The following is a 24,489-nucleotide window of genomic DNA, read 5'->3' as shown; positions in this document are numbered from 1 at the left end:
ACACCTCGGACATGTCAGCCTCCAGGGCAGCTTCCGTGCTCCGGCTGGGGCCCAGCCCTGTCGTCGGCCTGCCTGCCTGCAGTTGTGGCAGCCGGCCTCTCCAAGCTCCTCCTTCCTCTTTCCTTCATCCTGCAGTCCACGGACGAGTTCTCCGACCTCTCCTTCCGCATCGCGGAGCTGGCCCGGGAGCCCCGGCAGCTGAAGGAGAAGCGCAACGGGGCAGGTGAGTAGCGGGGCTGGCGGGCGGGGCTGGGCTGGGCAGGAGCCGTCCCGGGGTGGAGGCCTAACCGGGTGTGGGTCCCTTCCCTCCCGCAGCTGACACCAGCGATTTGGAACAGATCGACGATCTCGACAGCAGCGTCAACGGCGAGGAGGAGGAAGAGGCAAGGAGGGGGCAGGGCGGCCCGCAGCGTCTTGAGGAGGGACTCCCGGGGGCCGGTGTGTGTGTGAGCAAGCAGGAGGCGAGTGGCTGCGTGGACGGCGGTGAGCCCGCCTCCCCGCAGGCGCTGCCTGCCTCTGGCCTCCTTCCACCGGCAGCTGACTCGGGGCCTTTTCTTCTAGGAGCTGCAGAAGCCCGGGAGGAGCAGCCTGCAGAGGGCAGGCACCACAGAGCAGAGCCTGAGTGGCAGGTGCGCAGCGCCCCCTAGTGCCCTTCACTCTGACTGCCGCTGGTTGCCGAAGGGAGGGGGGAGGCAGCCTTGGACTCATGGGGGACTGCCTCCGCCTGAACCTCAACCTCCATCCACCAAGGCCAGCCTTGTCTACTCCGATGGGTAGCAACTCTCCAGGGTCTCAGGCAGAGGCCTGTTGCATCCCCTGCTGCCCGGTCCTTTTACCTGGAGACGGTGGGGATTGAACCTGGGACTGCCTGCAGGCCAAGCAGATGCCCTGCTGCTGAGCCACAGCCCCTCTCCAAGCAGACCCTTGGTCCATTAAGGCTCAGGCCGTCAGCAGCTCTCCAGGGTCTTAGGCACAGAAAGGTCTTTCCCATCACCTCCCTCCCTTTATGCCTTTTAACTGGCGGTGCTGCCAGGACTTGAACCTGGGACCTCCTGCATGCCAAGCAGAGGCCCTGCCACTGGGCCTCCCTTGAGCCAAGACAGATGAAGGTGGCCCTCCTGGGGAGCTCGTTCCAACCTCCTCCACTTCCCAGGCCCCTTCCTGGATGCTGGGGTTCAGTTCTTGGGGCGGGGGTTTAGCAGCAGGGGAAGCTCCCACTTCCTCTTGGGCATGAGGCCTTCCCCACAGCACAGGGGGCTGGTGTGGGGGCCTGCTCCCCTAGGCCGTCTCTGCTGACGGTGCTTGCTTCTGCGGAGAGGGGCTGCATTTGGCGCCAGGGAGGGAGGGAGAGATCTTCCTTTAGCCAGCCTGCCCGCCCGCTTTGGGGGCTGCCACGCTTGGCCCGGGGGGGGGGTGTCCTCTGCACTCGGTGGCCTTTGGCCCAGGATGGCGGGGTGATCCCGTGGCTCTCTTGGGTGCTTGCAGGGCCTCCGGGGGAGTTGGCCTGTGCCGGCCGGAGCCACCAGGAGAGGAGCGCCGTCGCCCAGAGGTCCTGCAGCTGTGGCAGGAGAGGGAGCGGCAGCAGCTGCAGCAGCCATGGGGGGCCTTGTGGAGCCAGGGGCGAGAGAAGCGGGACAGGTGGGCATGCTCGGGTGTAGACAGGGTGCTGGGCGAGGGGGGCTGCTGGCCTGAAGCAGGAGTGCTCTTGCGACACTGGACGTGGTTCTGGTGGGTTCCTGACCGTGTTTTCTTTCCCCCTCCCCCCGACAGTGGCCTGGCTGAGAACAGCAGCAGCCTCTCCCAGCTGAAGCATCGCAGCCAGGTAGGACGCGGGCCCCGCTTGGCGGTGTGTGGCAGAGAGGGCGAGCAAGTGAGCCCCGCGTGCCGGCCTTTCCGCCTGCCTGGTAGGATCTGTGGTGCCCTATGGGGCTGGGCATTCATCTGCATGAAGCCTGCACGCCCACAGCATTGCTTGGCCACCCCCAATATCCTGTTTTTCTGACACAGAGAAACTGACCCCTTTCCCCTGGTCTCTTGCAGGGAGCCGAGCAGCCGGCTGGTTCCCCCAGACAAGCCCTGCACCACGGAGGTAAGTCCAAGAGGGGCTGGGCAGAAGAGCAGCAGGAGGGCAATCTGGCGGGCATCCGTGCCCGCCCAGAGCCTCCTGGCAGACAGGTGAGGGAGGGATCAGGGGGGCCTTTTGAGGAGAGGGTCAGGAGTGGGGGGAGCCAGCAAAAGGGTCGGCAGAGGCTGTGTCGGCGAGCGGAGGGATTGGGACGGGGGATGTTGGGTGGGGTCTCTGAGGAAAGGCCTGAGAGCAGAGGCGGCCAGGAGTTGGCCCTCGCTTGGGGGAACAGCATCACTTGGGGGTTCCCCTTGGCGCCTCCGTCCTCCCGGCCATCCAGAGAGAACCCTCTCCTTAGTCCCCTCCTTCCTTCCCCCCCCCCTTCTGCAGATCCGGCTCAGCCCCAGCACTCCGTGGCCGCCTGCCCTGCCTGCCGAGAGCCTGGCTTCCCGCAGAAGCCCAACAGCTTCCTCTTCCGCTCCTCGTCGCGGAACAGCATCCAGCGGGGCTCTGGTAAGAAGCAGTGAGGGAAGGAAATGCCTCCCCCCTCGCGCACTGGTTTGCGGCCCCCTGGGAGCTGGTCTGCCTCTGGCCTCCGTGCCCTGGGGGGCCTCCGTTTCAGAACACCCCACTCCCTTTCTTGTTCCCAGGGTTCTCGTGGCCTGAGCCATACCATGCCGAGTCCAGTCCCCCGTCAAGGCTGCGTGCTGGATCACAGGTGCTGGATGAGAGAGAGCTAACGACTCACCTGCGGAAGGTAAGTCTGACCCCTGCAGCTGCTGCAAGCAGAAGTCCCCATTGCCGCAGGCAGGCAGGCAGGCACCCTGGACTTGGGGAGGGAGAGGATCTTTGCAAGGTTGCTTTTGCCTTTTATTGGGACTTGAATAGATTGGGTGTCCAGAGACATATTCTGGGCACCTAATGCCCGGGGGAGAGAGGAGGCGCCACGCCTGCTGACATAGGGAGTTCTGAGCCCGGGAGCACTGGATTTGCTGTAGTGCAAATTGGCCCCCTCCCCCCAAAATTCCTAGCTTCTGAGATCTCACCAGGCTCTGCCTACACGTTTCCCAGCCTAACTTGAGGACTAGCCGCTTGCCAAGTTTGTTTACAAATGAAAACGGCCCAATTTGGTGAGCCCCGACTCCAATCCCTCCTGCGGTGCTGATGCCTCCCCCCCGCCCCTCTCCAGGCAATTGAGTCCCACCTGAAGATCACTCTTGCTGAGGACCTGGGCGAGGCGCTGGCCAATGGGGTGCTCCTGTGCCAGCTGATCAACCACTTGCGCCCGCGGTCTGTGCCCTTTGTCCATGTGCCCTCTCCGGCGGTGGTGAGTCTCTGCGTGATGCAGCGTGTGCTTGGGGGGCGGGAAGAGGAAAGGCCGATTTGAACCCCTGTCCACAAATGCAAAAAAAACAAACCCTGGCTGGCCTCCCTGGGGGCTGGGTTTGGCCCTGGGGGCCCACGGGGGCTTCTGACCATCTTCTGATTCTGCCCTTCTCCCATGCAAACAAGGCACGGGGTGGCAAAAGGGGGGGGTTCCTCTGTGACCCACCCAGTGAATAGAGGGGCGGTTGATTTGGGACTGAGAAAAGCACGTGTGACGTAACAGCAGCACCTTTGAGGAGGAGTGAGAGGCGCCCCCCCCCCATGACTGTTGGCTGTGGTTTTCCAGTGGTGCTTCTTGATCAGAGGCACTGGGCCTGTGAACACGGTTGGGGGTGGGGTGGGGTCTGCCCTCTTCCTGCTTGGGGGCCTTTCCCAAAGCTCCCGACTGAGGGATGCCGAAGCAGACGGGCTTCCGATGCCCCCACTTCCCTTCTCCTTCTCGGCAGCCAAAGCTGAACGCCATCAAAAGTCGGAAGAATGTGGAGAGCTTCCTGCAGGCGTGCCGCCAACTGGGGATTCCAGAGGTGAGCAGGGGGAGGGGGGTTGTGTGCCTTGCCAGTGGGAAAGGAGAAGCCCCCCCCCCTGCCCGCTTGGGAGTGATTTCTCCTCTCTCCCCCCCACACTGCCTCAGTGTGCTTTTCAGGGCTTCTGGCTTGTAGCCCACTCCCCCATGTACTCTTCAGCCAGCTGCCCCCCCGTTCTGCTCCCTGTTGCCGCTGTATTAACGTGTGTGTGTGTGTGCGCACGCGCGCATTGTTGTCTCATGGGGTGTTCTCTCCACCTGCCACAGGTCTCCCTCTGCTCCACCTCTGACGTCGTCCGCGGCAACTCCCACGGCTTGCTCCGCCTCCTCCACGCGCTGCCGGGTCTTGCTCCAGGGGGGGCGGTGGCTCCTTCGCCTGCCGCCTCCCTGTCAGAGCACTTGGCCGGCTTTGGCGTCTTCTATGTCTCTCTGATGCTGCTGCTGTATCTTGCCTATCGCAAGCTCTGTGGCTTCTAAGGGGGCGAGGGGGGGTCTGGTCTGTGGGGCCCGCCTGGCTCGGTGGCCTTCCAAAGGGGGGGTGAGTCCTCCCATGGCCTGTCCTCAGAAGGAGCCAGGCCGCCTCCGTGGCTGCTGCGACTTGCTGCTGGGGCTTTTGCACAGAGGAAGAGGATGGGGGTGGGGTGGAGGAGGGGCAGGTTTCTTCCCTCCTCCCTGGGGCTTCAGGGGGGCACTCCCCCTCAGTACGCAAAAGCCCCCCTTCCTTTGCCAGCCAGGAGGGGCTCTGAGCGGTTGTGCGTCTGAAGCACTTATTGGCTGTGCCCCCCCCCCCACGTTCCTGGGAGACTCTCCCTGCTCAGTCGTACCTGTGCCTTGTCTGTGTCGTCTCTGTGTTTGGTCCGGCCCAAAATCTGACTGCCTGGAAAGAGCCACTGCCCCCCCCCCAGCTCCTCCACCCTTGAGCCCGGCGCACTTCAGCTGCATTGTACTAATTCAAGGGTGCCCGTGGGGAGGGAGGCCCAGCCCCTGCGTGTGGGCCCCTGCATCTCAGGCAAGCACTCTCCCGGCTGATGGCACTGAACCCGGTTCCCCACCCCACCCCTTTCCCCTCAGCAGCCGAGCTTCCTTCCTTCCGAAGGCGAGGGTTCTTGCTCCGTGCCTCGACTGCCTCCATCTCTCCAATTTCGGCCTCCCAAGGCCGGGGGCTCTAGCTCAGGTTGAACCAAGCCCCCGCGGGCTCTGGGTCCTAAACCAAATAAGGCCCTCTGTGGCAGGAGGCAGGCCCCTGCCTGAGCTTGGGAACAGCTCTGCTCTCTCTGGCCGTTCAGGGATGTCTGCTGCGTTAGGGCATCTCTGCTCTTTTCTGTCCCTTTTGCCAGCCCTTGGAGACGTCCAAGTTCAGGGACGGGACATGTCTCGAGGTGGGCCTTGGTGAAAAACCTGCCCCCACCCTTCTCCGCCCTCTTCTGCGCGCTCTCCCCTTCCTCCTGGCACTGACGGGGGGGGGGGCTGGGCTGCAGTCGCTCGAGGCTCAGTTCCCACCGTTGTTGAATGGTGCCATTTGGAGAGGGAGGGAGCGGAACACCCTGGGAACTGCTGGCAGGGGAGCCAGCCCCTCTTCCCATCTTTGGCTGTGGTAGTGGCTACAACAGCCCCTCCCTTGTCTGTCATGCCTTACAATGCAGCCCTTGAACAGAAATGCCTTAACAGCAACCGGGGAGAGTGGGGGGGGGGGCTCTCTTGCTGCCACTGAGACCTCCGGAAGCTGCTTCCTTCTAGATCCTCTTTTCAGCCCCCACCTCTGTTGCTCTCCCCCTGTGCTGCCTTAAACACCTTAAATTATACATACATATATTTTATATATATATATAAATATATATATATATATATATTTGAAGAGAAGACGACTATGGGATATTGTAAAGACTTTGTTTTTAAGCATGTACAAAATTGTAAATACGTTGGTTTCTATTTATCCTGCGTTCCTCCTTTCAGGGTGGAATTCTTCTAAAGGGCTCTTGTTTTCCTTTCAATTTTTGGCTGTAAATTCACTTTGTGTGTATGTGTGTGCGCGTGTGTTGGCTTCTGTTGTGGTCTTCTAAAGAAATGTTGATCCGTTTGTTTGGCTTTACTTTTGTACATTGTGAAATGTGAAGAAAGACTTTCCCCCCGAAGCTGACGCCGTCTTGGGTCTCTGTCTGCTTCCCCCATGGCTTCTTGCAGTCGCGGCCTCCGTTGCCTCTCCTTCCCCTTCTGCTCCTCACAGTGAGCCTCCCTGCAGCCAGCGATATACGAGAGGGAAAGGGGGCTACTCCGACTGCCCGCTCTGAATGAGAGAGCGTGATGCACACGCTGGACCCTCTGCCGGCCCTAGGGACACCCCCCCACCCAGGGGAGGCAGCTGAAGTGTCAGGGCCTCCTCTGTGCGTCACCTGCTTTTGCCAGGCAGTCTGCTCTGAAGCAGGCCCCGCTGTGTCAGGAGAGCTTCCTCTGCAGCAGCCGGCACGCCCTGGGCCTTCCTCCTGCCTCGGCGTGCCTGGGCGGTCTTTGCGGTGCCTTTCTTTCTGCAGCAAGAGGTGCGTGACGCAGAGCCACTCTGCTTCCCGAGAAGGCCAGGGTCCAGTCAAAGAAGGCCACGCTGCTGCCTTGGCACACCTTGGGCTGATACTTTGCAGGGGGTACTTATTCAAAGGGTGCTGATGCTGCCTTGATCACGGGATTGCTCTCAAGGCGGCAGACAAAACACCACCCGAGTCCAACCAGCACTGAAGTCCCCACTCCCCGGCTGGGGAATGCGTGTAGCATCCAGGCCCCTTCTGTGGAGCCCGGCCTTGTTTCAAGGGTGCTGAAGTAGCCATGGTGGGATGTCTGGAGGGGAGGCAGAGACACAAGCCCGAGGAGCTGGGGGAGGGGGCTAGGGAAGGGCCCCCCAATGGCCCTCCAGGCTGGGGTGCTGTCCTTCGTGAAGAAGTGGGGGGGGGGGAAACAAGTCACCGAAGATGCAGCGGAGAGGCTGCTTGCAGGAACTGAAGGGAAGGCCGGAGGAGTCTTCCATCCCTGCAGAATTCCCTGGGCCGGGCCCTCCCCTCCAAGAGTCCAGAAGGGCTTTGCTCCCCTAACCCCCTGCCCTCCCTGCCCTCCCCAGGAGAAGCTCTGCTCTGCACAGCAGGTGTTGGAAGAAGAGGGCCTGCCCTGCCTGGCTGCGACTGTCCAGGCTCTGCTGGAGACGGCCGGCACCGGCCCAGCGGGACCCAGGCAGAGATCCACCTAATCCACGGACTTTGGGCAGGAGTCGGCTGTTTGGCACCACAAACTTTGTGTTCTTTGCTCAGTAGGACCAATTCAGGGAAGGCAGCTGGGCCGGGGGCGGGCTGACTTCTGCGTGTAGAAGGGGCTGCCCCTCCTCACAGGGTCGGTGTGCCCTCCCCAGACTCTTGTTTAGCTTGGCAGTGGCTCTTGGAGTCATGGGCCAAGGTCTTCATGTCACCTATGACCTGCAAGGGGTAGCCCTGGGCTGGGGTGGGCAAGCTCCTTTCCTTTTGAGTGGCTCAGGTTGCAGGCCAGGGTGCATCGCTGCTGCTGCTGCCTCCTGGGGGCCTGTGGTGCCACTTCACCGCTGGTGGGGGCATTTCACTGGCACCGCGAGGGAGGGGAGCGTCGTCACGGGCGCCAACTGCACACCATGCTCTGTGGAAGCATTGTGAGTGATGATGCCGGCCCACAGGGCCTTCTACCTGTTTGTGCCATGAGCAGAGCTCCTGCTGAGCTTCCCACCGAGTCTCAGAGGATCCCTGGGGGTCAAGGAAGCCACCTGGCAGTGGCCACAAGGGCACCCTCAGAAGAGGAGAGTGTCGGTCCCTTCCCAACTGCAGCAGGAGGCAGAGCAGGGAAGGTGGGGGGGGGAGTTCCTTTTTAAAAAAAAATAAATTGTGCAAAAAAACCATGCTGGCTGGTTGGGGGAGGGGCTGACACTTGGCTCTGCCTCCTGGCCCTTAGAAGCCACATCCCAGTTTGCACAGCTCTGGGTCCCTGGGTGGTGATGGGGGGCTGATTTTCAAGGCTGTCAAATGGGAAATGGTCGAATGTGGAGCATGCCACTAAACCAGCCCTCTTACCTGGAAAGAAGCCGCTGTAGCCAAAGAATCACTGGCCCGCCTTCTCCCCCCCCCCCAATAATGCCTGTTTCAGGTACATCGGTGGAGACGGATGGTCAAGAGGGGATTCTCCTGCAGTCAGAGGAGGAAGCCCCTTCAGGAAGGACCCGCAGGGCTTGGAAAGGGGCCTCCTGCCCCGCCAGCCTTCGGACGTGTTCTATGGGAGGGTTGACGTTTCCAGGCTTGGGGCTTCCAAAACAGTTCTGAGGAAATCTGAGTCAATTGACCCGTTGTGGCATCATAAGGGAATCAATCGGCCCTCGTGTGGACCCTGAAGTTTGTCAAAGGAGAAGGAACCTGACCTGAGAGCCCTGCTGGCACCTTGAATAGGGTGGCCCCCACTGAAGTTGGGGGAATTAGTGGAAGATGTTCTTATGTAAGACGGGCCATAAAATAATATAAACTTAAAGTGAGACAAAGGAGAAAATAGTATTTTAAATCAAATGAAAAACACTGTGTGCAGGATCCAGCCGGGGAAGGGGCTGTGTGGCTGCAAAGACGGCTGGGTCTGTCTCCCCCCCCCCCGCACCCCATCTCCCACAGTGGCCAGCCGGCCAGGGTCTGACCCTGATGCTGCCTGCTGGGGGGGGGGCAGGGGTGTAGACTTTCTGATTTTGTGGGGAGTGGGCAAGAGGCATTGCTATGACATCATGAGGCGCCCCTGACATCCCGGGGGGGGCATGAGGGAGTGAGAGGGGGGCTGGAACCAATGTTCTTCAGGCAGCTGAAATCCAACGTTAGCTTTTAATCCACCCCGCGAACCCGAAGTCGTTGTGCAGCGTTGGGCGGCCGGAGCCGGCGTCTGGGCCGCGGGAGCAGCGGGGCCCCGAAGGAAGCGCGCGCTGGACCGCGGGCACGCGCACCCGCCGCGGCACGGCCAGCCGGGACGGAGCCCCACGCAGCGGGCAGAGGGGCCGCCCGCCGGCAGGGAGGCCAGCACCGGCCTTCAGCGGCCCGTGTGGCTCGGCCCCTCGCGGGGACACCGGTTGCCCGGGGGGGGGGTCAGGCCCCCGCCTGGCCAAGCTTGGGGGGGGGCTCGAGCCCCTCAGCCCCCCCCCCCAGTTTGCGCTGTCGAGGGACCCCTTGTCTTGCATGGAGCTGCCCGAGGATGCCCCAAAGGTCGGAGGGGAGGGAGCTGGGGGGGGGGCGGGCGGGGGGGGCCCTGCAGCCTCCCTGGCATCCCGCGTCTTGCGGAGCGACGCTGCTGGGTCCGAAGGGGCTGCGGCCGGAAAAGACCCCCGGGGGGGGCTGCAGGGGGGCGGGGCGGGGCAGAGAGCGTCCGGTACGGAAACGGCCCCCGCAGAGCTGGGGGACGCCGCCTCATAAGAGAAGGGTCGGAAGGGCCCCCCAGGGTCATCTAGTCCAGCCCCCTGCACCAGGCAGGAAACCCACCGCCGCCTCCCCTGCCTCGTTTGCAGCATCTGGAGAGAGCGAGACAAGGGGGGGCTCCTCCCCCCGCCCCCCGCCCCCCATTACCCGGGGACGGACGCGGCGCCCGGCGAGCCCGACGCGCGCCAGGTCCCGGACGGCCAGAGGCAGGCTGCCACCCGCGGAACTCCCCGCCCCAGGACACGGGAGCGGCCTAGGCCGAGGCGGGGGTTAGAGGGGGCCGCGGGCGCTTGGGCCTGGCGGAGCCTCCCCGCGCAGAGGCAGCCTACCCGCCCGCCCCCCCGCCCGCTTCCGGGCGCGCCTGCGCCTTTAAGGCTCCGCGCGTGACGTGCGAGGGGGCGGGGCTTCCGGCGGCGGAAGATGGCGGAGCTGGACCTGCTGGGCTCCATCCTGCGCTCCATGGAGCCCCCGCCCGCCATGGGCGACCGCGAGGCCCGCCGCGCCAGGGGTCAGTCGGGGGGGGGACCCCCCCTCTTACTTCACTGGCCGGGGGGGAGGGGGAGGGGGCGGTGGCCCGGGTTCGAACCCCCCGCTTGCTGGGGGACGTCTTGGGGGGGGAGGGGCTCCCCCGCCTGAGCCCCCTCTCGGGGTGGTGGGGCGGGGGGGGGCTGCTGCTGCTTTGGATTCCCACTGGGGCGAGGGGGGGGCGTCAGGGAAGGGGGCCGTGGAGAGGCAGGGGCTGCTATAGGGGCTGGAAGGGGGTCTGGCGGCCAAGGGGCGACTCGCCCCAAAGGGAAAACCCCCCTCCCCCCCCCCAGGAATCATCATAGAATCATGGAGTTGGAAGGGACCACCAGGGTCATCTAGTCCAACCCCCCCTGCACAAGGCAGGGAATTCACAACTACCTCCCCCCCACACCCCCAGTGACCCCTACTCCATGCCCAGAAGATGGCCAAGATGCCCTCCCTCTCATCTGCCTAGGGTCACAGAATCAGCCTTGCTGACAGATGGCCATCTAGCCTCTGCTTCAAAACCTCCAGGGAAGGAGAGCCCACCCCACCTCCCGAGGAAGCCTCGTTCCACCGAGGAATGTGGTCTAACTGTTATAAAGTGCTTCCTAATGTCTAGACAGAAAGCAACTGACAATAAAACTGCCAGTATTCCAGTGCCGCCGTGTCTTCCGGTCCCAGTCTGCATGTCATCCCCCCCCCCCACTAGCTCCATCTCGACCTGCAAGTCCCCCCCCCCCCGTGTCAGTCCTGGTTAGTGCTTGGATGGGATACTGCCCAGGAGGTCCGGGGTCACCCAGGATGGCTGACCACCTCTCTGCTCGCCTCTCACCTTGAAAATCCCAGGGGGTCGCCGTAAGCGGGCTGTGACTGGACAGCACTTCCCACCCCGTAGATCTGTAGTGCAGACTCATTGGAAATGCTGTTGCAGTTCCGGTCACCGTATCTAAAAAATGAGAGCTGGAGAAAGTGCAGAGGAGGGCGACCGAGATGATATGGGGGGGTTGGAGACCCTCCCCTATGAGGAAAGGCTGAAGGGTCTGCGGCTTCTTAGTTTAGAGAAGAAACAACTGCGGGGGGGGGCAACTTAGAGGTTTATAAAACTTCGGGGAAGGGCTGTGGCTCCGTGGCAGAGCATTTGCTTGGCATGCAAAAGGTCCCCCATTCAATCCCCAGCATCTCTCGTTAAAGGGACCGGGCAAATAGGTGATGTGAAAGACCCCTGCCGGAGACCCTGGAGAGCCGCTGCCAGTCTGAGTAGACCAGGGGTAGGCAAACCATGGCTCGTGAGCCGCATGCGGCTCTTTGCCCCCTTGAGTGCGGCTCTGGGCTGCACGATCATGGCCGCCCACCTGAGAGAAGCCACCTTCCCCAGGCACGGAGGGCGCGGGGGGGCTGGCTTCTTTCGGCGGAGGATCGGGGCTGCACGTCGCGGTGGAGGAGAGCCTGGCATCCCTTCCCTGCCCCGGCCAGGCTCTGCGTGCACGCAGAAGTCCCGCAGACGTTTTCCGCCTTTTCGCCAGCCCAGAGCCGCCGCTGCGCCTGGGGGGGGGGCAGATCTTTGCAACGTGCTGGCTCGAGCACCGGGGAGAAGGAGGGAGGCCCCGATCCTGCACACACACACCCTCCCCCGCCTTCCTCACCTGCAAGCTCCCGCGTGTCGCCCTCGTGGCCTGCCCTTCCCTTCCGCCACTGGAGAACGCCAGCGAGAGGGGAGGGGGGGAGGACACCCCTCCGCCTTCCTCCTCCTCTTTTTCCTCCTCCTCCTCGGAGACCGAGGCGCTGAGGAGGGGCGGACGGGCGGACAGCAGGCCGGCCGGACAGGGAAGGCAGAAAAGAGCCCAGGCGGCAGCAGCAGCGAGGAGGAGGAGGAGGCCAAGAGGCAAGCACGGGAGGCCGAGGCGGCCGGGATGCGCCAGGGCGGCCGCCGAGATGTCAATGGGGGTCGGGGAGATGCAAGGCCATTGTTCACATTGTTTGTCAGTCATTGTCATGATTTAATTTTATGGATACCTTACTTACAATTTAATTTTTATCAATAAATAAGATCATTATTAAGTATGATATCAAGTTTTATTCAGTGTACCTATAGTTTAATTAAGACTTAAAACTTTAATTAAAATTTATTAAGTTAATAAACAGTGTACCTACCTAAATAGTTGAAGTTTAAGAAATTTGGCTCTCAAAAGAAATCTCAGTCGTTGTACTGTTGATATTTGGCTCTGTTGACTAATGAGTTTGCCGACCTCTGGAGTAGACAATGCTGACTTTGATGGACCGAGAGGGGTCTAATTCAGTGCAAGGCAGCTTCATGTGTGTTCATGTGTTCAAAACTATGCATGGGGTGGGGAGAGTCAACACGGGGGCCCTTTTCTCCCTCTTCCAGAGCACTAGAACACGAGGGCACCCAATGAAACTGATGGGCAAACGAAATACTACATTACTAGAAGAGCGATTAAAGTGCAGAACTCACTGCCCGTGGACGTAGTGATGGCCACAGGCAGAGGCGGCGTTGAAAGGGGATCAGACAGATTCATGGAGGAGAGCTCTATCAGTGGCTACTAGCCATGGAGGCTAACGGGAACCTCCACATCCAGAGGCAGTCATCCTTGGCATCCCAATGCCAGGAGGCAACGTCGGAGGAAGGCCTCGGCCTCCATGCCCAGTCGGTTGGGCCTCCAAGGGGGACTGGTTGGCTGCTGGGTGAATCGCAGTGCTGGACTAGGCTGGGCCGCCGGTCTGATCCAGCAGGGCTCTTCTCAGGGCTTGGAGGCTGCTGCGGACCAAGGAAGGGCGGAGCGCTTATGCCCCCGGGAGCTTCTTGGCAAAAGGGCAGGGCAAAATGTCCAAGGTGCGGCCGGGGTGGCCTTGAGCACACGACCAGACCCCGGCAGCTGGCTGGCTTGGCCACCTCCTCCAGCATCCCTGCTTCTCCAAAGGCCCGCTGGATGCGCCCAGGAGGCACAAGGCAGGCATAGCGCGAGTTTGTCTGCGCACAGACGGCCTTTCAACTAAAAAGCCTCCCAGGCGGCTTACAAAACAATAAAAAAATCAATAAAAAGCCAGTATAGTGCTGTGAAAAATTAATAAAAAACCCCAGTAAATCCCTCCAAGTCAGAGCCCCAAGTACTCCTGTTTTTGCCCTGCTGTTGAGATATACTCTGCCTCTGAACATGAAGGCTCCATTTAGCCCTCATGACTAGTGACCATTAATGGACTCCTCCTCTTTTGTGGCTCTGTCGAATGCCTTTTCCAGGCTGTTGTGCTGCAGCAGGGAGTTCCCCCGGTTATTTGGCTTCCTCCTGACTCTTGTCCCCCCCACAGAGCAAAAGGCTCAGCTGAAGAAGCTGCAGGAGCAGGAGAAGCGCCAGAAGGTCGAGTTCCGGAAGCGGGTGCGTGCCCCTCCCCCCGGCTCTCCTCTCCCCCCCCTCAAGGGGGCACCTCCGAGACTAACGGCCTTGCCTGCAGCCTGAGCTTTGGCGAGTCAGCGCTCACTTCCTCAGATGCAAAGGAAGGAAAGGAGCCCGTTTGCTTCGTGGTTACCCAGCCCGTGGCAGAAGGGGAGGGGGGCAGGGAGGAGCTGTTCCCCCTTAGCCGGGCTCTGACATTTTCCCTCCCTCTGTTTCTGCCCCAGATGGAGGAGGTCGTGTCCGGCTTCATTCAGGACAGCAGCCAAACCAAGAAGAAATTCCAGCCCATGAACAAGGTTGAGCGCAGCATCCTGTGAGTCGCTGGGGGAATGGGGTGTAGGGGGGGAGAGACCTCTCCCATCAGTGGCTCCAGGGGGACAGGCATCCCAGGGGGGCGGTCAGCGCCTCCGAGGCCTCAACTCTGGCTTCCCTTTTCAGGCACGATGTGGTGGAAGTGGCCGGGCTGACCTCTTTCTCCTTTGGCGAAGACGAGGACTCGCGCTACGTTATGATGTTTAAGAAGGCAAGTGGATGCCGGGCGGGGGCTTTCCCTGGACACGCCCCAGGTTGCCCTCCCCATTCCTGTTCTCACAGCCATCTTCTTCCTCCCACCCACCCCCAGGAATTTGCCCCATCAGATGAAGAGCTGGAAACCTACCGACGAGGGGAGGAGTGGGACCCGCAGCAGGCACAGGAGAAGCGCCGGCTCAAGGTGAGGGGCGGAGGGGCAGCCTGGGAGAAACGAGCCCCCCCGTGGCCAGAGAGGGACGCCAAAGGCTTGCAGTGTGTGTGTGGGTCTCCTCCCACCAGATCCTCCGGCAAGGCCCCTTGAGGCACCACTGAGGCCTTGGAAGTGTGCCCTGGGCCCCCTCCCCGCCTGGGAGCCCTGGACCCCTGCCCACAGGAGCCGGAAAGGCTCAGCCGGGTCTTTCAGCCCACGCGCGGCCTTTGCTGTGTGGGTGGAGGTGGCTCCTTCCCCCCTCCCCCGCTGTCCTCAGCTGCCCCCCGCCAGTTCTGCCCCTTCCTCCCCCCCCCCACAGGAGCTGGCGCAAAAGCAGGCGGAAGAGGAGGCCCGGAGGGGGCCGACTGTGGTGAACCCCCACACTGACTACAAGGACAAGTACAGCCACCTCATTGGCAAGGTGGCCGCCAAGGATGCCGCCCACGCCATGGAGGCCAACAAGGCCTACGGCTGCGGTGAGTGCAGGAGGGGAGGGGGCCTTCTGGTGGAGGGTGGTCCTGGCCAGCCAGTTCCGTTCTAGCTTCCCCTCCCTCCCTCCGTGTCCCCTTCCAGTTCCTGTGGCCAACAAGAGGGACACGCGCTCCATCGAAGAGGCCATGAACGAGATCCGGGCCAAGAAGCGGCAGCGCCAGTCGGAGGAGGAGAGCCCGGCCCCTCCCGCCAAGAGCTCGTAGGACAGGGGCCACCTCTATGAGGCCACGCGCGAGCACGGCAGGGATTGTCTTCACAGCTGCTGTTTTGGGTGCTCCAGAGAGGAAGAGGAGGAGGAGCTGCGTCCCGTTCTCCCCCCCACATCTGCCCTCCCCCCCTTCCTCTTGCACTTCTTGAGTATTTTTAACCGATAGTCTCTGGTGGCATTTTGATTTTAATTCTGGCAAGGGAGCTGACGATGGTCAGTGCAGCCGTCTTCACAAGCTGGGGCTGAGCTGAGGGGACCCCTACCCAGGAGGATCACGGCCTGTGGAGGTCTTCAGGGGGTCCAGTCTCCAGTCTCCCCAGTTTCTCGTGTGCTGTTGAAGACACACACACACACACACACACACACACCCTTACTCAAATGCAGCCCCCCCCTTCTAGCCCATACCGGGAGCCTGTTCAGTTTGGCCTTCCTCCAGGCTTGGGGGGTGAGCTTGGGGGGGGGGGTCAGCCCCCCCCTTTGGAGGCCTGTTTGTCTGCAGTTGCAGTCTTGCCCATTCGAAGGGCTGCTCACCCACCAGAGCACTGCAGCCGCTGGGACTCTCCTGCCCGTGGCGGCCTGTGGCACTGTTGCCCCGTGGCTGTTTTGTGTGGCTTCTGGCGCTCTTGGCCACATGAGCCCCCCTCCCTTACTACACAGCTGTGAAAGGGCTTGGTGGATGCAGGGTGGAGATGGGGGGCATGACTGACTTTGGAGGGGGTCACAGTGGGGCTTGCGGCTGCTTCTCCCCTTCAATTCCTTGCCAGAGCTGGAGGGCTTTTAGTGAGCTGGGCTTCCCAGTATCTCTTCTAATGTGAATTGGCTGTGTGTGTCCCCCACCCCAGTCTCTGCAGGACTCCAGGATGGTTCCTGTCTGTAAATTCTGGTGGGGGGTGTTATGTGCAGCATTAAAACCAGTCTTGACTGCTTCTTGCCTTTCCCTGTCGTCATTGTAGATGGAAACATACATATTGGGGGCGGGGAGGGTGTCTTCTAGTTTCATAGGTCCGAAGGTGGTGGGGGGATGTTGTCCTGAAAGTCCTCCCTTATGCGATTGGGGGAGGGGGGTGGAACAGCCCAGAGGGCCCCACTTTGGCCATGTTCAAAACCACCAGCTTTGGCTTCCAAAATGTAGACACAAAATATTTACACTCCCAACTGCTGCATCTTCAAGTACCTGAAGGGCTGTCACATAGAGGAGGGTTTTCTGTTGCCCCAGAAGGTCAGACCAGAACCAACGGATTGAAATTAAATCCAAAGCGTTTCCGTCTAGACATTAGGAAGAATTTTCTAACAGTCAGGGCAGTTCCTCAGTGGAACAGGTTTCCTCCGGAGGTGGTGAGCTTGCCTTCCCTGGAGGTTTTTAAGCAGAGGCTAGATGGCCACCTGTCAGCAATGCTGATTCTATTAGGCAGATCATGAGAGGGAGGGCACTTTGGCCATCTTCTGGCCATGAAGTATGGGTCACTGGGGATGTGGGGGGGAGGTAGTTGTGAAATTCCTGCAGGGGGTTGGACTAGATGACCCTCGAGGTACCGTCCAACTCTGTAATTCTGTCTTGAAGCCTAGAACCCTGAGGCACGGTTCCTTGGGTACTGGTGCAGTGTACTGCTGAGACTAGGCCAGGGGAGAACACAGGGCCCAATTCCCCCTTCTTTCAGGTCAGGAGAGAACACAGACTGCTTGGGTTCAACTGCCTTTTTATTCAGCATCCCAAGAGAGGCTCAGGGGTGTAACAGGAGCTCCTCAGGTGTTCTGCAGCCCTTAACACGGAAAGGTGTTGGGCTCCTATCGGCCGTGGCACTCGTTCTCACCGGCGCTCAGGTGCAAGGCAGCACCGCATCCCAGCAGGGGCGAGGGGGTCCCCTGGATCTCCGGGCAGAGATGTCCTTTACTTGGCCCGGGGGTTCCGGAATTTGCGGCCGGCGAAGTGGGCTTTCTCTCCCAGCTCTTCCTCGATCCTGCAGAGGAGCAGAGAGCGGGCAGCTGAGCTCCCAGCCCGGGCCCCTGCCCTCAACCCCCCCGCCTCTCCCCAGGCACTCTAGATCTGTTCACCTCATCAGCTGGTTGTACTTGGACAGACGCTCCGACCGGCAGGGCGCTCCTGTCTTGATCTGCAAAAGAGCCCCCAAGAGACGGTCAGGGTGCGGGGAGGGAGGGAAGGCAGGGGGTGGTTGCCCCCACAGGAGCTCGGCTGCCCCAGCCTCTCACCTGTCCTGTGCACAGCCCCACAACCAAGTCAGCGATAAAGGTGTCCTCAGTCTCCCCTGACCGGTGGCTCACCATGACCCCCCAGCCGTTGCTCTGTGCCAGTTTGCAGCTGCCAAGAAACAGAAGAGGTGGGTGTCAGTCCCCTGAGAGGAAAGGGACCGGCCGGCCCCACTCCCTGCCTGGCCCCCCGCTGTACTCACGCCTGGATGGACTCCGTGACAGAGCCGATCTGGTTGACTTTGAGGAGGAGGCAGTTGCAGGCCTTCTGTTCCACGGCCTTCTGGATGCGCTTGGGGTTGGTCACGGTCAAGTCATCACCCACAATCTGGATCTGCACCTGCGTCAGGAACTTCTTCCACGTCTCCCAGTCGTCCTGGTCAAAAGGATCCTCAATGGAAACAACTGGGGCCAAGGGAGAGGGCGATTAAGGGCAGCGCAGCCAGGAGGGGGCTCCCTTCTCCTGGCCCAACCACCCGATCCTCTGGATGGGAGATGCCAGCCCCCTCCCCCCAGGGCATAGGATGGAATGCCCCTGAGCATGTGCAGAAGGCCTTTGCCCTGCCTCTACGGCCAGCCCCCCCCCCATCTGTGGGGTCAGCCGCTCTGCCTCTCCCCTCACCAGGGTAGTTCTTGATGAAGCTCTGGTAAAGCTCGCCCAGTTTCTCCCCAGAGATGTATCGGTTCGGATCATCGGGAGACTTGAAATCCAGGTCGTATTTGCCGTTGCGGTAGAACTCAGAGGCCGCCACGTCCATGCCGATGACCACCTTGTCAGGATAGCCGGCCTTCCCGATGGCAGACTTCAGCAGCTCCAGGGCTTTGGGGGAGGAGGAGGCGGGCACGAAGGGTGAACCGTCAGGGAATTCCTGGGTACCAGCCCCCCCCCACCGCAGCAGGATTTATATCTGGGGCCCCAAAATAGCAAGCCTAAGCCCCTCGGTCAGTTGAGTGGTCTGTGGGGAACAAGTTTGGTAAAGGGCCAGCGCTCTTCTGGAGAAAAGCGGCTCGCAGGGCAAGCCTCGGGACCCTTTTCTGGGAAAAGACTCGAGCGGGATGTAGACTCCGCCCAGGCGGCCTACAAGACCTGCACCAGGCCATCCAGGAGAGGACACGTTGACTGTCCCTCATCCATCCGGTTGCCGTAAAGGCGGAAGAGGTTGGGGGAACAAAACACACTCAAGCCCCCTTGAACAGACGAGCAGGGTTCCGAGTAGATCTGAACAGGATAGCTGTCTCAGAAACATTTTGTAGTTTTGGTTTGCTTCTGCATAACCCAGAAGCCTACATCCAGCTCTGTAAAATACCAGCTGGTGTAAAAAAAAGAGACCCTTTTCTGCACTTCTAGTATCCTGGAGTTACTGACTTTCATGGCCCTTAAAAACAGATAATAAACTATTTTTATCCCACCTTTTCTCCAAATAGCTCTGTTTGGCAGGTGTGGCTTCCCCCCACCCCCGATTAACCTCACAACAATCTTATGAGGTAGGCTAGGCTAAGGGGGTGGACCAGCAAGCTTTATGCAGGATTGGAAGCTGGGCCTCTGCAGCCATCAGCCAACTCATGATCCCCCCCCCCCAGTCTTGCCACCTGTCGCGGTATCTCCGCAGAATGGGCTTTAGAGGACCCCGTCTGCAAAGCCTCCGCCAGTGGTGTGTGAAGGAAGGGGGACTGGCTGCCCCATGGCCTTTCCGTGGGGCTCCGGTTACAGCCTCTGAGCTAATTCTGGCCCCAGCATTTAAAGGTCTTGGGTGGAAGGGGAGGCCGGCCTGAAACGCGAGACCTTGCGGCTTAAAGGAGCAGCGGCTGCTTCGGCCTCAGGCCCTACCTTCGTTGTTCTCCAAGATGTTGGGGGCAAATCCTCCCTCGTCCCCCACGTTGGTGGCGTCCTTGCCGTACTTGGCCTTGATGACGGCTTTCAGGTTGTGGTAGACTTCGGCCCCGATCCGCATGGCCTCCTTGAAGTTGCTGGCCCCCACAGGGAGGATCATGAATTCCTGCATTGCCAGTTTGTTCCCTGCATGGGAGCCGCCGTTGATCACGTTGAAAGCCTGGGCAAGGAGGGCGAGTCCGTCACCCAGGGCGACCGCGGGTCCCCTCCCAGTCGGGAACCCGGGCCTCTGTGCCCACCGGGAGCTCCTGGGGACCCTTCTGCTGTCCTCGGCCCCGGCTCCAGAGCCCGTGAGGGCGGGGGCCGCTCCTTCCCTCCGGCTCTCCCTCCCTGCCCCTGTGCCTCCCCTTTCGGGTGACTCACGGGGACGGGCAGGATGATTTCTGCATTGCCAGCCAGGTCTGCAATGTGGCGGTAGAGGGGGACCCCTTTCTCGGCTGCCCCAGCCTTGCAGACTGCGAGCGAGATCCCCAGGATGGCGTTAGCCCCAAACTTGGCTGTGGACAGGAAGGAAGAAGGGCCAAAGGTCAGCCTCACTGGCCAATGAGGAGGGGGTCAGGAGGGGGGCAGGCAGGGAGGTCAGACTTACACTTGTTCTCGGTGCCGTCCAGATCAATCATCACTTTGTCAATCTTCTCTTGCTCGACGACACTGAGTTTCTGTGATGTTTGTGAAATTTGGGGAGGGGGACAGAGGGGAGGGAATTATTTTCCAGGCAGGCTGAACTGAAGACAATCGGATGCCCACTGGAGCCAAAGGTGGCCGCAAAGGGATCGGCAGAGATCCACACAACCCATAGTTGAGAACGGACGCTGGCATCCCACATCCCTGCTTGGCTGCGTTTCTGCGATCTCTTCAGCTCGACGCACCCTTGCTCTCTGCTGGTGGGGGCACCGGGAGAGAAGGAAGGGGGGCCGGGAGCTGCTGTTGAGGGGGGGGCTTCCAGCTAGCTCTTGCCAAGCAAAGGGCCGGGGCAAATACCCCCCTGCCCACCTCAGCCCTCTCACCTTCTCCAGCACAGCAGGGGCCAGGGTCTTGTTGATGTGTTCCACAGCTTTCAACACCCCTGCAGAGAGAGAGACAGAGAGATTACTCCGTGGCAGCAGCAGTCAAGGGCATTGCAGGAATTGCACACGGGGGAGAACGGGCAGGTTGGCCAATGGGGGAGAGTTTGGGGGAAGACAGCCCCACGGGGCAGCGACCTACAGCAGAGGGCTAAAGAGGAGCCATGGGGTAACCAAAGCTCCCCCAGTGGCCTGTGTGGTCATGGTGGTAGCCGCCCCACCCCCCATTCCGCCCTCTCCGCCACCCCACCCTCCTGTGGCTGCCAGCTCCACAGGAAGGGGCCTTCCCCTCCACCCCTTCTCACGGGCGGGCAGACCCCGGGGGCTCCCTGGGCCCCGGCAGCCCTCCTGCTCGCTGCCCCCCCGCCCACTCAGCCTCTGGCCCAGCACGCTCACCTTTGCCCAGGTACCGGGCCTTGTCCCCATCGCGAAGCTCCAGGGCCTCGTAGATGCCGGTGGAGGCGCCGCTGGGCACGGCGGCCCGAAAGCGACCTGCGGAGAGGCAGAGCGGCGGGGGGGGGGTCAGCGGCCTTGCCCGCCAGCGCCCCCCCCCCGCGCGGGACGCCCCCGGGCTTTTCCCGCAGCTCACCTTTGGCGGTGTGCAAGTCGACCTCCACCGTCGGGTTTCCTCGGGAGTCGAGGATTTCCCGGGCGAAGATCTTCTGGATAGACATGGCTGTGGGGGGAAGGCAGGCGCCGGGTCAGCGGCTCCTTCCCAGCCAGGCAGCCGCCCCCTCCCCTCCCCTCCCCCCCCCCCCGGTCCCCAGCCCCGGTTGCCAGGCGGCGGGCCAGGGCAGCTGCCGCCTCCCCGGGAGCGCCCCGGAGCCCCGACGGAGGGACCGAGGAGGCGCTCACCGGCCGGCGGCGGGCGGGCGGGGGTCGCGGGCTGTGGCGGGAGCTGCAGGCGGCGCCAGGCCGGGGGGGGCGCCGCCTTTATAGCGTGGGGGGGGGGAGGACGGCAGCCCCGCCCCGGGAGCTCCCTCGGGCGCGTCACGGCGACCGCAGCCAACCAGCCGGCCCGGGCGGAGAGGGGGAGGGGAGAGGAGAGGGGGGGCGACCCGACCCAACCCCCCCCGCCGCCTTGGCCTAAATTTAGACGCCTGGAAAGGCCAAAGGGCCCATTCCAAGGGCCGCCCGAAAGGCCACGCCGGTAACCGGAGCCGCCCGCCCGCCCGCCCCCGGCAAGCAGCCGCCCGGCTGCCCTCCAGCCTCAGCTGGCCCGGCCACGAGCTGCCCGGCCGCCCTCCCGGCCGCCCTCCCTCCTCGGCCACCAGCTGACCTTGGCGCGGCCGTCCCCGGGGCGGAGAGCCGAGCCTGGCGCGCGGCGCCCCCGCTGGCCGCAGCCGGGAGTCCGGCCGCCTCGGCGCCCCCGCCCCCACCTAACCCCGCAGCCCGCGGCGGGCTCGGGGCCCTGCAGAGCCGCCCGAAGGGAGAGAGGAGGGGGGCGGGGTCCCCCCAGAGCCCCCCCCCCGCCTAAACCGTCGCAGGGCTTCCTCCCTCTTTCAGGGCACTTTGCCAGCACCAGATGTGTTTTTCCTAACGCCCCACAAATAGGAATGGTAAGGGTGCCAAGAAAGAAGACGTCAAAGATTGCAGCAACTATCGGACCATCGCATTAATTTCTCATGCAAGTAAAGTGATGCTCAAAATCTTACAGCAAAGGCTGTTGCCATATGTGGAACGAGAAATGCCTGATGTTCAAGCTGGTTTCAGAAAAGGAAGAGGCACTAGAGATCATATTGCAAATATACGCTGGTTACTGGAGCGTACGAGAGAATTTCAGAAGAAAATCAGCTTGTGTTTCATAGATTACAGCAAAGCTTTTGACTGTGTGGGTCACGAAAAGCTATGGCTGGTTTTAAAGGAAATGGGTGTGCCACTACATCTGATCATTTTGATGCGCAACCTGTACTCTGGTCAAGAGGCCACAGTTAGAACAGAATATGGAGAAACGGAATGGTTTCCAATTGGCAAAGGTGTCCGACAAGCATGTATTTTATCTCCCTATCTCTTCAATCTATATGCAGAACATATAATTAGGAAAGCAGGATTAGATTTAGACAAAGGTGGAGTGAAAATTGGAGGGAGGAACATTAATAATTTGAGATATGCCGACGACACTACATTATTGGCAGAAAATAGTGAAGATTTGAAACGACTACTGCTGAAAGTTACAAGAGAAAGTGCCAAAGCAGGACTACAGTTGAACATCAAGAAAACAAAAGTAATGACTACAGGAGAATTACACAACTTTAAGGTTGCCAATGAGGAAATTGAAATTGTTCAAGACTTTCTATTCCTTGGCTCCACCATCTACCAAAAGGGAGACTGCAGCCAAGAAATCAGAAGGAGATTGAGACTGGGAAGGGCAGCCATGAAGGAGCTAGAAAAGATTTTGAAGTGTAAGGATGTGTCACTGGCCACCAAGACTAGGTTAATTCATGCCATTATATTCCCTATTACTATGTATGGGTGTGAAAGCTGGACAGTGAAGAAAGCTGATAGGAGGAAAATAGATTCCTTTGAAATGTGGTGTTGGAGGAGAGGGTTACGGATTCCGTGGACGGCCACAAAAACAAATCAGTGGGTTCTAGATCAAATCAAGCCCGAACTGACCCTAGAAGCTAAAATGACTAAACTGAGGCTATTGTACACATCATGAGAAGACAAGAGTCACTGGAAAAGACAGTCATGCCAGGAAAAGTTGAGGGCAGTAGGAAAAGAGGAAGACCTGACAAGAGATGGCTTGACTCAATAAAGGAAGCCCCAGCCCTCAATTTGCAAGACCTGAGCAAGGCTGTCAAAGATAGGACATTTTGGAGGACTTTCATTCATAGGGTCGCCATGAGTCGGAAGCGACTTGACGGCACTTAACACACACACGCGCACACAAGGGTGCCAGCCTCCCAGCGGTGGCTGGAGATCGCCCGGAATTACACTTCATTTCCAGATGACAGAGATCAGTGTTCCCCCGGAGGAAACGGCTGCTTTTGGGGGGGGGGCTCTGCGGCTTTGTGCCCTCCTGATGCCCCCCCAGAAATCTCCAGGGGTTTTCCAGCCCGGGTTTGGGGCAACCCTAGGCGTCCCCATGTCCACGTGGAAGGGCGCAGCCCTCTCCTTTCCAGTGGGAAGAGGTTCCCCGGGACGGGGCGACGACCATCGGTCTTCCGTCAGGCAAAAAAAGGGGGGGCTCCGCCGCCAGGGTCGAGGTGCGCCGTCAGCCCCCGACATCCATGGCTGGTGGCGCAGACCTTCCTCTGCCGAGCGCCGTCTTCTTGTGGGCGGAGGGGGGGAGCGCAGTGTGCCCCTCCCCCGTTTCCTGCTGTGCAAACTGACTGGGGACTGTTTGGAGGGGGAGGGGGCGGCATTCAGTGCTCCCCCACCTCATGGTTCAGTTCACCCCTAGGGTTGCCAACTCCGGGTTGGGAAATTCCTGGAGATTTGGGGGGGGGGAGCTCAGCAGGCTGTAATGCCATAAAGTCCACACCCCCCCGGAAGCAGCTGTCTGTAGTCTGGAGACACAGCTGGAATTTCAGATCTCCAGACCCCACCTGGAGGTTGGCAGCCCCAGCCCCCCCCCACTCTTATCCCACCCCATTACATTACCCACAATCCACCAGGCCCAACAGTAGTTTGCTGACCCCGGGGCCTGCTTCCCTGGCAGTGCCGTTGCTATGGAAACCCCCCCTCTCCTTCCCCACAGGCCCCATTCCTGTGCTGGAGTTACACACACAAGATGGCTTCTGATGACCCCCCCTTTCCAGTCACTTCTTGTAATCCTTACAACAACCCTTTAGGGCAGGACAGCGGAGAGAAGGCAGCTTGCTTGTTTGCTGCCCTCTGAAGCGAATTGGGAAAGGGGAGAGAGCCCAACCCAGTGGGCAACGCAGGCTTTGGGCCACTGAGCTGCTCCTGCTCCCAAGACCAGAGGGAGGCCTGGGGGGGCCGGGACGCCCGCAGGAGGAGCGCCTGCTCCCACGCCAGCAGAAGCGCCCATTACGATCTTCTTCGGGGGGGCCCCCACCATCTGAGGCTGGACTGGCGGTAGCCCACAAAAGGGCCTTCTGGGTTGCAGCACCAAAATTAAGGAAGCCCCTCCCCAGGGAGATTCATCATTTCCCTTTCCATCATGGTGTCCCACCAGTGGGTGAAGACTTTTCCGTTTCGTCTGGCACGCCCCTGGGCTGCACCCCCTTCTTGGTTTCCCTTCTCTCTTTTCTTTTCTGAGTGGTTGGCTTTTACGTATGTACCTCTTTTTTTAGTTGATTTTTAATGGCTGCTTACCTGTTCACCACCTTGAGGACCCTAACTGGGCAGAAGGGAGCACACAATCACGCTCATCAATTGGTCAATAAAAGCTCCCCTGGAAGGGGGCTGTGGAGCCCCCCCCCCCAAGTGGGCATCAATCCCAGCTGCAGGCAGCTCTCTGCTTCCCTCCACTTTCCTGCGCCTCTCGTCCTCTCAGGGGGCCCCCCAGGTGCCCCCCAGGGCTGCGCAAGGTTTGATTTCCCCCCTCTGCTACAAAACCTCCCCACCCCCCAGGCCTGGGGTCTCGCCACTCACTTACTCCCTG

At 60.8% G+C, this 24,489-nt stretch overlaps 3 protein-coding genes across 3 annotated transcripts in view; 2 read left to right on the top strand and 1 right to left on the bottom strand.

Moving 5' to 3' along the window:
• Nucleotides 1-4,451, top strand: part of LRCH4 (leucine rich repeats and calponin homology domain containing 4) — a 30,915-nt gene extending 26,464 nt beyond the window's left edge. Inside the window, exons 8-18 of the mRNA XM_056863583.1 lie at nt 136-223; nt 316-440; nt 562-629; nt 1,486-1,638; nt 1,771-1,822; nt 2,041-2,104; nt 2,456-2,578; nt 2,716-2,822; nt 3,255-3,392; nt 3,898-3,975; nt 4,242-4,451. Of these exons, the coding sequence (XP_056719561.1) occupies nt 136-223; nt 316-440; nt 562-629; nt 1,486-1,638; nt 1,771-1,822; nt 2,041-2,104; nt 2,456-2,578; nt 2,716-2,822; nt 3,255-3,392; nt 3,898-3,975; nt 4,242-4,451 (1,206 nt within the window). The remainder of the gene's footprint in view (nt 1-135; nt 224-315; nt 441-561; nt 630-1,485; nt 1,639-1,770; nt 1,823-2,040; nt 2,105-2,455; nt 2,579-2,715; nt 2,823-3,254; nt 3,393-3,897; nt 3,976-4,241) is intronic.
• Nucleotides 4,452-9,835: 5,384 nt separating this feature from the next.
• Nucleotides 9,836-14,751, top strand: SPAG7 (sperm associated antigen 7). Its single transcript, XM_056863582.1, has 7 exons — nt 9,836-9,923; nt 13,250-13,317; nt 13,560-13,648; nt 13,774-13,858; nt 13,958-14,047; nt 14,376-14,532; nt 14,630-14,751. The coding sequence occupies exons 1-7, from the start codon at nt 9,836-9,838 to the stop codon at nt 14,749-14,751; spliced, it is 699 nt and encodes a 232-aa protein (XP_056719560.1).
• Nucleotides 14,752-16,603: 1,852 nt separating this feature from the next.
• ENO3 (enolase 3) lies at nt 16,604-20,603 on the bottom strand. Its single transcript, XM_056863137.1, has 11 exons — nt 20,506-20,603; nt 20,313-20,408; nt 19,860-19,918; nt 19,442-19,511; nt 19,216-19,349; nt 18,790-19,012; nt 17,584-17,781; nt 17,165-17,366; nt 16,965-17,073; nt 16,809-16,867; nt 16,604-16,714 (listed from the first exon to the last, which is right to left on the bottom strand). Exons 1-11 carry the CDS (start codon nt 20,588-20,590, stop codon nt 16,645-16,647), a joined length of 1,305 nt encoding a protein of 434 aa, XP_056719115.1. The 5' UTR covers nt 20,591-20,603; the 3' UTR covers nt 16,604-16,644.
• Nucleotides 20,604-24,489: the final 3,886 nt, after the last annotated feature.

This window comes from Euleptes europaea, chromosome 18, assembly GCF_029931775.1.
Source record: "Euleptes europaea isolate rEulEur1 chromosome 18, rEulEur1.hap1, whole genome shotgun sequence".
NCBI lineage: Eukaryota > Metazoa > Chordata > Lepidosauria > Squamata > Sphaerodactylidae > Euleptes > Euleptes europaea.
Note: the sequence above shows the minus strand (reverse complement) of the source record. Positions and strands in the feature narration are given on the sequence as shown.